The following is an 11,085-nucleotide window of genomic DNA, read 5'->3' as shown; positions in this document are numbered from 1 at the left end:
GAAATCAAATTTGCAGCATGTGGCCACAGCTGCACTCACTCTTGTTGCACTGAGGTTGTATTTTGTATATTACATTGAATGTAGCCTGTTTGTTTCTAATTATGCATTTAAAAAAACAGCACACTTCAACTTAAAATAATATCATTGTTGAATAAAACGTTAAAAAAGTTATTTACCATTTTAGTGATATCACAGAAGTGTTGTTGTTAGTTTTGTTGAAAAGTGTATCGGTGACCCGGCATGGGCAGCACTGTGAGGAAGAATTAAACTAAATCCTATTTAATCATGTTGCAGCTCTATAAAAAGGAATGAAATATTTTTTTCATGACATGCCATCAGTTCAAAATCATATTATAATAGAGACAGGGCCGTTGCTAGGAATTCTGGGCCCCCTGAAAGAATACTAAAGTGGGCCCCTGTCCCCTGACTTTTCCACTTTTTTTCTGAGACTACGTACGTATATTAACATTTTTTATTTAGCCTACTTTGTTTTGATGCTAATGCAGCATTACTGTGAATATTAGTCAGGGTCTTATGCAGAATAATTCAGTCAGACAAAGATTAGACTACTGGGGTTTTTTGTGGGCCCTACTGGGCGCTGGGCCCCTAGAATTATCATCACCTTTCTCCCCTATACAACGGCCCTGAATAGAGAAGTGAAAGTCATTGAGTATCAAGTTGTTAAACAGTGTTATGTTTGGTTTTAAGCTGTTAAAAAGAGCCTGGGGTCTTAGTGTCAGGGTTAGAGTCGGCCATTATCTTTTCATTTCATTATAATTTCTGCTTTAAGTGTCGTGGCAAACATGTTGCACAGTGAAATCAACCATGAGTCTTTGACCTCCTGCCGTCCTCTGAAGACGCTCAGCAGAGACGCTGCCCTTCCTTTACAGTGGCCAGTAGTTATGTAACTGAGAGAAAACATGCTAATCAACAACATGTTGTTTGTCCAAGTCTTTGACCCCATGCCTCGGAGCTGCAGACAGACCATATGACTGGTTTTTATTGAAAAGGTGCTGTGTACTTGACTGGGCTAAGTGCAGCACGGGTTAAAGAGGAGCATTGCTCTGTGACAGAGTATAGCAGTTATTAGAGCTCGGTGCCTGGAGGCAAAGAAGGGAGTTATTGAGGACGAGCTCGGGGTCTTCGCTGAAACACGTCAGGCTGTGTTGTGGAAGGTGATCACTGGTTACAGACAAGATTAAGTAGCCTAGTTAAATACTACAGTAATCATCATAGTGTATTGGAAGGAAAGACCATTTAATCTGTATGTATCAAATATCGATTAATGAATTAATCGATAATTTGCATCCCTAGTCTGTTGGTCTTGGTTAAGTACCACCTTGAATGCTTAAGCTTATGTATTCAGTCATTCAATGGTATACTAAAATCCATGTGAAAAAAAAATGCTTCTCACTGTTCTCAGGTCAAATATTTATATGCGATTAAAAATGCGATTAATTGCGATTAATTAATTACAAAGCCTCTAATTAATTCGATTATTTTTTTTAATCGAGTCCCGGCCCTAGTAATTATGTTAAAGGAATAGTTCACCAAAAAATGAAATTCAGTCAATAGTGACTCACTCTCATGCTGATGAATATTCGACACAAAAAGGTCCATAAAACTACACAAAAACCATTTAATATTCCTCCACACTGCTCATCCACTGCAATCCAAGTGTCCTGAAGGGATATCGTCCAGAGTTTACTCGAAACAACGTCATTTAGGACATTTTTACAGCCTAAACAGTCCTGTATTGAATTTGCCTGGGGCACGCGCTCGCGTTCACGCAATGCACGCGTGCATTGAGCCTGACACAAACAGATCCTTGAAATATTCCTCCACACTGCTCATCCACGGCAATCCAAGTGTCTTGAAGGGACATAGTCCAGAGTTTACCTGAAACGACGTCATTGAGACAAGTCCGGTCACATCCACGTGCATCGACTGTTTAGGCTGTAAAAATGTCCTAAATGACGTTGTTTTGAGTAAACTCTGGACTATATCCCTTCAGGACACTTGGATTGCAGTTGAAGAGCAGTGTGGAGGAATATTAAATGGTTTTTGTGTAGTTTTATGGACGTTTTTGTGTCCCATTACTCTCTCTAAAGTTTTCGTTGGACTACAAACCAGCCTCCCGGGTCTCCAGATGCACTTTGAGGAATAAAAAAACTACTCCAGAGTATTCATCAGCATGAGGGTGAATTCCATTTTTTGGTGAACTATTCCTTTAAGAAAAAGGGTGAAGTCCGCACACTGTTGTGGCTCCTCAAATGTTTATTGTATGTATACATTAAACATTATAGGAGCTACAACAGTGTACGGACTTCACCCTTTTTTCTAAAAGTCTGTTTGTTTGTTAGTCGTGCACCTGCAATACTTTGGATGTGCGTGCTCTATCCTACTATTGTGTTCTCAGCACATAATGTTAAATCATAGAAAGCTCACATGGGAACCTCTTTATGGAAATCCACATAAGTAACTCATAATGGGAGGGTCTCCTTGTGTCACAGTAACAAGTGATGAGCCCAGGCTGTGGATTATTAAAGCAGAAGGCTCCCTCTGCTGTTCACAGTGGAGAAGGTAGTTGAAACAGTAGCTGCTAAACCTGTATCAGTGCTTTATTAACCCTGTAAGATGTGTTCTTCCATTACTTTACGTATTTTGCCTCATTTGACCTCTCAAGACTGTGTGGGTGTGTGCAGTGTGTTTGACTGATATCCCTCTTAATCTTCTTTAAACATGTGGGCACCTCTGCTGCTCTGTAGGAACATGTCTGACTCACTCAACAACATGAGTCACTAAAAGAACAAAAGATGTGCAGATTGTAATCTTTTACTTTTACAGGTGCAATCTCAAAAAATATTGTGAAAACCTGAAACTTTTATATATTCAATAATACATGTAGAATGACATATTACAAGCCATGTTGCTGTTTTGTTGTTAATTATGGCTTATCGCTCATGAAAAATACAATATCTAAAATATGAGAATATTTCCTAAGATCAATCAATCAGTTTTAATTACTATCCTCTTGACTTCACTTTTCATATTAGTTCTTGTTCACTGATGATTTAAGAAGGTATTTGATCCTTTATAACAATTAAGGAACCATTCAGAAAAATACTGCAGGTGATATTTGTTCTCATCTCTTCTCATCCTGAGTGTGTGACAGGTCCTTAATGATACTTTTAATTATTTTTTAGATACAGGAAGGTTGTTTTGTGTCGTTTAAGATACAAACTGTTTTGTATCAATTAAAATCTACATTTTGGGAGATTGTCTGACAATCTGACTGATCTTCAGCACTCTTCCAGTGGTATCTATTGTGGTGGATGACTCGGAGAGATGTGGTGTTTTTCAGTGTGATTCTGTAACTAGATAATTAAAACATTCACACATGCGTTAATGAAAGCATTTACTGATGTAAAATATAATTGATAATTTAAGACAGTTCTCTCTACAGCTTTTTCCACAATGAATATGATTAAATACACAACACAATCATAGATATTAAAACTGATATCTCTAATAGATCATCTGTTTCTTATTACTCGACACAATAAATGCTATTTGCAATCCTTAAAACAGGAACAAAGAAGCCGAGAGCAAAGTGGAGCAAAAAAATTATATTTTGTATATTTTTCTACACCATTTCACTAAAGGCATACTGTATGCCACTACGCATAGTTAATATAGCCTATGATAATATGTGCCTATGATTCACATCTTTCACATACACCACACCACATACTGGGCTTTGTGTGTGTATCAGGCACCTTTAGGAGCCACTAGTTGCTCAAAGTGCCACTGTTGTTTGGGGTGGTGTGTGCAGGAGCGTAGGAAGAGCCCCCCCGTGCTGGTGTGGGTGTCCACCTCTCTGGTGCTGCTCTGCGTGTGCACTCCCTCCGTCACGGCCTCCAGGCATAACTGAGAGTGCTGGTGAACGAGCTGACCGCTCAGCTGAAGCAGAATGCAGACGCAGCGTTAGACAGAAACACCTGCACCACTCGAGCAGCCTCTTCAGATTAAACTGAATAGGCTACTTTAGGGATGTCACGATCATAGATTTTCTTGGTATGATTATTGTCAGAGAAATAATCTCGATTATCACGATTAATACGATTGTTATATTAAATCATTTTACAACAGAAAGTGTAAAATCAAATAGTGAAAAGCTAAATTGACATTAAGGTAATTTAACCCATTACTGTGTATATACCTTTACTTTGGCTTACAGAGCTGGGTGGGTATCCCGCAGGTGATGATTCATATCAGAAATATTTCCTAGGACTTTGGCCGCTATTTCATTGCAGCAGTTTGACAGGCTGACAAGCCGTCATCGACTAAATACGTTTGTTTGGGGGGAATCCGTTTGCTCTGCCAAACTTAACCAATCGCGCATGTCTCTGTCTGCAACTCGCATGGAATGAAAACAAAGTTACACAGTCAGTTGTTGTCTAACTTTGTTTTCGTTCCGATTAATTATGAAAACAAGATCGTGACATCCCTAGTTCACTTCTTCGCCTTGCCTTTATGAACTTCCACTGGAAGCTGTTGGTGCTGCTGGTGCTGCTGCTAGTGCTGCTGCTGGTGGTGCTGGTCGGTCTGTGGGCGGGGCAGGGAGAGAGAACCACCCTCTCTCCTTTGGCATCCAAACACAAAGCCCCCATCGCACCACATCGCACTTCACCCTCCAGGTTTAGATCACAGTGCTGCAGCGGCAAAACAGATCATCTGTGTCACTTTCACTCTTTTATACTTTCTTTCCCCTAGAGATGCACCGATCCAGTTTTTTCCGATCCAATCCGATACCGATACGCGGGCTGAGCGCATCGGCCGATACCCGATCCGATACTACTGTTGAATGAATGAACCGTATACCTTGCCATGTGAGTGAAGGCATCAGGCTTGACATAAACATTTAAGGTGCAACACCACGCAACCTGATGTATTCTCAATGGGAGCGACACGATGCTCTGCGAATTGGTCGGTTATAGTGTGGCTGCTCCTTTAGCCTTGTTAAAAAAAGACGTAACAAATTAACACAGATATAAATGTACTTAATATTATTTATTAACAAATAACAAGGTGTAGGCTACATTAGCAGCAAAAATAAATAAATAACACTAGATCGCTGTAACTGTATTGCTATGTATGATATTAATAAAAAAGAAATGAGTGGATCGGCCTCATTCATCCGATATCCGATCCAGCTAATTAGTCAATATCGGAGCCGATATCCGATCTGGGTATCAGATCGGTGCATCTCTACTTTCCCCATGGAAAAACATCAGTAGTCATGGTTACCTGGCTGCCCGTCCCGCTGCACGGTGCTATGTTCATGGGCCCGCCTTGTGGTCCCAGTCCTCGAGGGCAGTCTGCACAGCTGCCAGCGCCCACATTGTACAGCTTCAAACACGCAGGAACATGATACATCAGTCTTGTCATGCCACCACTGAGTACTATACATCCTGTGTTTAACGTGTGTGTGTGTGTGTGTGTCACCTCGCCCGACAGTGCAGGCCTGTCCTGTGGGATGTAGAGCTGCGGGTAAACTGACGTCAGGAACCAGTGGAAGTTCCTACAGCCCAGAGTCCTCTTCAGCCGCAGACGCTCTGTGATGTTTGGACTCTCAGACTGCAGACATGTTATGAGATTACATTTCCTTCGCACTCACCAACCAATCGTCCCCACCACAAGCACACACACACACCTGCCTGATGAAATGAGCCAGGGTGTCTCTCCTGTAGAAAATCTTCCTGTACGCGTCCATCCAGGTGTCCGCAATGCGGATCTTGTTTCTCTCAAGCAGCTCCTGGTCCGGGAAGTGGTGCGGCAGATGGTGGTGGTCGAGGTGGGCAACACGAGAGCAGGGGACGACCTCCATGGAGCCCCCGCACGACCACACCTAGGATAACATGAGGGATAGAAGCTGTGGTTTTTTATTATGATGAGGCTTTAACTGTGAAACACTTGGTGACTGAGTGATTTAGGCAGGAAAAGTAATTACATTTTTTTATTCTCTGTCAATCATGTGTAGACAAGGAGTTGAAAGTGTATTATTTCTACATAAATCCAAATTCTGTTATGTTTTAATGGACAACTAAGTGGTTTTATAACATTTTGCTCTCACAGTTGAGCATGTGTCGACTGGCCAGGACATTCCCAGACCTTCAACCTGAGATTTCCATTTGCAAAAGGCATCGTGTCCCAGCGCTACATTCCTGAAGCCCTGACAGAAGGCAGCTGAATCACTCTGGGGTAAGCATCTTTGAGATACCATATGCGACTTAAGATGAAAAACAAAGACAATCTGTCATCTCTCAGCTCTGCGCGAGCGTGTGAACTGGAGGATTTAGCTGGAAAAGTTGAAAATAAATCACTTTTCCTTTACCCTGATTGAAAGCTCGATTTGTTCCGCCCCCCACAGCAGCATCCCGGGGTCGTAGGCTCCCACACTCTGGAAGAAATGTTTGTCGATGGCCACGACTCCACCTCCTAATGCTGGAGTCCTGCCACAGTCAGAACCGGCATCACAAAAATGTGAATTTCAGAGCGCTCCCACATTTCCCATACACAGCGTTCATCCATGGCATTAAAACAGGCGACTGTCTTCACTGTTGTGGCCGAATGGTGCGTACAGTATCTGCAGCCCATTTTAACCCTCCTGTTGTCTTTCTGGGTCAAATTGAGCCTATCTGTTCCCTTCCTCCATCCTTCCTTCTTTCCTTCCTTTCTCCCTTCCTTATTTCCACAATCCTTTTTCCCTTCCTTCCTTCCCTTCTTCCTTTCTCTTTTGATCCACTTGACCCTCATCATCTTTCTTTCCTTCCTTTTCCTCTTCCTTCTTTCCTCCCTTCTTTCCCTTCTTCCTTCCTTGAACGAATCTCTCTTTCTTTCCTTCCTTTTTCCTTTCCTTCATTCCACAATCCTTTTTCCCTCCCTCCCTTCTTTATTTCCTTCCTTCCTTCCCTTCGTCCTTACTTCTTCCTTCCTTTTTGACCCAATTGCGCTCTCACCCCCCCCCCCCCCCACATCTATCTTTCCTTCCTTTTTCCCTTCCTTCTTTCCTCGCATCTTTCCCTTCGTCCTTCCTGCCTGCCTTCCTTCCTTCCTTCCTTGACCCAGGTGGACAACAGGAGGGTTAAGAGTTCATCCTGAATCATTAGACATTTGAGACTTAATTTGTAGTTTCAGTCATTTTCCACAGCTTCGTCATAACCTGTTTTAATGTTAGGGCTGATTGTTGTGTATGCACAAAGGGAGAAATGTTTATTTAGAATATAATATTTACTCCCTGATATTTTAGGAATATACCCATGTCATGACAGCCAGGATGATGTTGTCTTGTGAACTCACCGTAAAGGTTGCACAGCTGAGTCTGGGTCCTTGCTCTCTTGCATGGTGAGGCCTGATGCCCAGTGGAAGTTCAGTCTCCAGTCAAACACTCCTCTAATTGGCCACTGGGTGGCATTGTACTGAAAGGTCTGCCCGTCTATGACATCCATGATGGGAGATAAAACTCTGGTCCTGCAGAAACACCACATCCATCTAAACACTCATTTTTATATTCAGACCAGACTTTTTTTTTTAACTGGCATTTATCAGGCAGCGCGACTCAGTGAATGTGAAGTGCAGCACTGACACTCAAACATATGGAAGAATTTGGCATTTAAAATTCATGTGCAGTGAGATTGGTACCAAGAGAGGGAAAAAATATTCCCTCACAAGTGTATGTGTGTGTGTGTGTGTGTGTGTGTGTGTGTGTGTGTGTGTGTGTGTGTGTAGCTTGTGTGTGTTTTTCTTTCATTAATGCCTATGTTTGATCACGTTTCAAGCCGTGTCACAGAAGCCAAGTTGGTAACATGACCTTTGTTGGGGTCTCTTCTGGTCCACATATGCTATTTGAAATGTTTCCCCGAGAGGATGTGATGCTCAGAGGAAATGAAATGAAAAGATTTGAGGGGAGGAAGAAAGAGAGCAAGAAATGGGAGAAGGGTCAAACATGTGGCTGAGAAAGTTGAGTGGTTGCAGATTCCAGGCTGGAGAGTTCAGCCTAATTACCTAGTCTAATTAGAACCGCGCTGCAGGCAGCCCGAGACACAAGACTAGAGCCAAATCATGAGAGCTGAGGCTTGGATACACACACAGCACACGTATAGCCCTGCTTTACTAATGAGTGAGGACAACTGATAAGTCTGAGCCCTCATCTTCTCACTTCTCGCAGGCAGTCGTGTCAAACAGCAGGAGGAAACTCACAGGCTGAGTCTGGACACAACAGGTGGTCAAATGTTTATCTGACCCTTCATTAATTAATCCTCAAGAAGGATTCATTGATCTGTAGATAATCAGAGTGATGGTGGTGGTGGTGGTGGTGGTGGTGGTGGTGGTACCTGTCCTGGGCCACTCTCTCCAGCAGTGGTTCCAGCCAGCCTTTCTGACACTCACAGTGGGAGTCCATGAACACCAGCACCTCCCCTGCAGCCCGGGCAGCACCCAGAGTCCGGCACCCTCCCACACCCAGCCGCTTGGTGCTGCGAATCAGACGCACCCGGTCCAGATGTGACACATACTCACTCAGCACAGTCTTCAAGTGACCTGAGAGGTGCAGTGTGGAAAACAAGAACATGTGGTCAGCATAGGATGGATGCATGCATGGATGCATGGATGCATGGATAAAACGTACCGTGCTGGCTCAGGTCGTCCACCAGCAGAACCTCCTGCAGGTGCTGTGTGGGTGTAGTGTCCAGGACGCTGTGCACGGTGCGCAGGAGCGTGGACCAGGCTTCGTCATGGAAACAGATGACAACACTTGCGGATGGAAGCGACTCGCTGTACTGCTCCCCTGAACACCTGTCAGGTTGGAGACAAAGACACAGTACTAAAGGAACAAACTTCATCAACTTTAAAACGCCCCCAAAATCGAGTCAGTGTCTTTCCAGTCGCGCGTCTTGGCCACTGTGCCGCCGCGCACTCACCCGGGATGGCGCGTCTCCGGGAGCCTGCGATGCAGTGAAACCTTCTCGCTGACCACCTCGTTAAAGCCGTACTTCAGCACTGCAGCCAGCTCCGCTTCCCTCTCCGCGCCTCCCAGGTGTAGCCGCACCGCTTTGCCCATATCACCGTGCGTCGGAGGAGGCGCCGGAGCCGTGGCGTCCTTATTTGCTCCGGGCAGAAGCACCTTGTAACTCCCCTTTTTCTGCGGCGGGCTCTTTGTGGCCTGTGAGGATGGCACGAATAAAAGCTGGTCTTCTTGCAGAGACTTTAAGGGGGCGAGATCGAAGCCGAGCTCCAAGGCAGGATCTCGAGAGTCCACGATGACTTCCAGGTCCAGTGGACTGGAGAACCGCTGCAGGGGGCGGCGGGGAGGGCCTGGGTTGTGATGACTGTGACTTCTGTCGCGGTTGAAGAGATCCGACAGCGCCAGTGTAACGAGAGCGAACCCCAGGAGCAGCAGCCAGAGGCAGAGCATCCTCCTCCGGGCAGCTGTAGCTCTGCTCCACAGCCTCATGCTGCTGCAGAGTGCAGAGGAGAGGTGTGGGGGTGTGCAGCACTCACAAGTTAGCCCAGTGCTGTGTTGGCTTCCACATTTTTGAGCAACTTTGGAGTCGATTGCATTTCACCAAAGTGATGAGAGTCGACAGGGATTATATCCAACAAAGAGAAAAAGAAACAACTCGCACATATTCATCAGTCCCCCGAGGAGCAGAGCTGTATCCATGGAGCTCCAGACCTGGGACTCGAGTGACAAGACAAGGCAGGTTCAGGACAAACCCTCAACTTCAAGTGGTCGGAGGTGCGCAGACTTTGCCTCTCATCCAACTCATCCCGCGGTCCTAAAGCCTGCGCAAATTTGAACCCCCCAAATTACCACTGTGAGATGCACCTGATACATCCACCTGCTCCTACATCTGCTCAAGGAGCTCCGTCTCCAAGCAGCCAAACCAGCTCAGATGGTAAGAGGGATTAAAACACCTCCTCAGACAAACCCTGATGTGGAAGAAAAAAACAACCTGAAATTCCAACTCCCCTGGGACGCACAGATTATCAGTCGGAGTAAACAGACTTTGTTGTTTTTATGGTGTTTGATGACGTATCATTGCTGTATTGACTTCATAAAGGGATGTGGGAGTATGTTGGGCTCAGCGTGGAGTCATTATTCCTCCAATGACTTGTGCAGAATCCTAAAAATCCCAGAAAGTTATTACAAGTGCTTCTAATAGAGCAGTGGCACGGATCCACGTCAAGACTCTGCGTGTTTTGTCCGAGCAACATCAGAAGGTTATAAATAAGCTGCACATTGCAGTGGAATGAGAGCAGTGGATTGAGTGTTTTTATATTTTTCATTCCAGTTGTGTGTGTGTGTATGAGAGAGAGAGAGAGAGAGAGAGAGAGAGAGAGAGAGAGAGAGAGAGAGAGAGAGAGAGAGAGAGAGGCGTCTCCCCGGTGCGTCACACATCAAAGATGCTCTCTCCGGCCAGCTGGCTGCGGGCCTCGTGGTCCCATGACCGTCTGTCGGTGCCGGGAAGCGGGGCGGTCGCAGCCTCGATCTCCCTGGTTCGCCGAGGAGAACTTGGCAGCCGGGGCTGCTGTTTTCAACTGAATAGAGACAAAGACCTCCGTCCGCCCCAGTCTGAGTCTTTTTTTTTTTTTTTGACAAGTGGAAAATGTTTTGTCATGAACTTGTTTTTTCCCACTGTATCAGATTATTGCAGCACAGCAAGTGGCACCATGCAGCCTCAGATTGTAAACATCAATTTTAATAGCGAAAATGCAAAAGGTCACCTGAGGATTTCAATGGAAATCACTAATAATTTCCAAATACATTTTCCAAGCCACCTCAGGTTGTGATATTTTCTTTTCCGGCCATGGCCAACAGGAGGTCAGGCTGTACCCAAAGTTTTTCTTCACCACATCAGTACAAGTGAAGAGCTTCTGCGTCAGCCTCCTGCACAAACCTCTGCTCTGTGCTGACTGGAGCTGTGAAAGGCCACTGCAACTTGGCAGGACAGACTGTGGAGCTTTGAGGCCAGTTTGGCTGCAGTCACAGGCCAGTTCCCTGCCCTGCTGCTGCTGCTGCTG

At 45.0% G+C, this 11,085-nt stretch overlaps 1 protein-coding gene across 1 annotated transcript; it reads right to left on the bottom strand.

The window, feature by feature from the left end:
• Positions 1-3,771: 3,771 nt before the first annotated feature.
• LOC310993366 (polypeptide N-acetylgalactosaminyltransferase 15-like) lies at positions 3,772-9,514 on the bottom strand (the record flags this gene model as incomplete). Its single annotated transcript, XM_083981696.1, has 10 exons — positions 3,772-3,963; positions 4,533-4,715; positions 5,311-5,412; positions 5,509-5,640; positions 5,717-5,911; positions 6,398-6,515; positions 7,363-7,533; positions 8,397-8,601; positions 8,690-8,856; positions 8,982-9,514. 10 exons carry the CDS (start codon positions 9,512-9,514, stop codon positions 3,772-3,774), a joined length of 1,998 nt encoding a protein of 665 aa, XP_083837822.1.
• Positions 9,515-11,085: the final 1,571 nt, after the last annotated feature.

This window comes from Trachurus trachurus (genome assembly GCF_905171665.1).
Source record: "Trachurus trachurus genome assembly, chromosome: 11".
NCBI classification, from domain to species: Eukaryota; Metazoa; Chordata; class Actinopteri; order Carangiformes; family Carangidae; genus Trachurus; species Trachurus trachurus.
The sequence above is the reverse complement of the archived record's forward strand: the minus strand, read 5'-3'. Positions and strand labels throughout refer to the sequence as shown.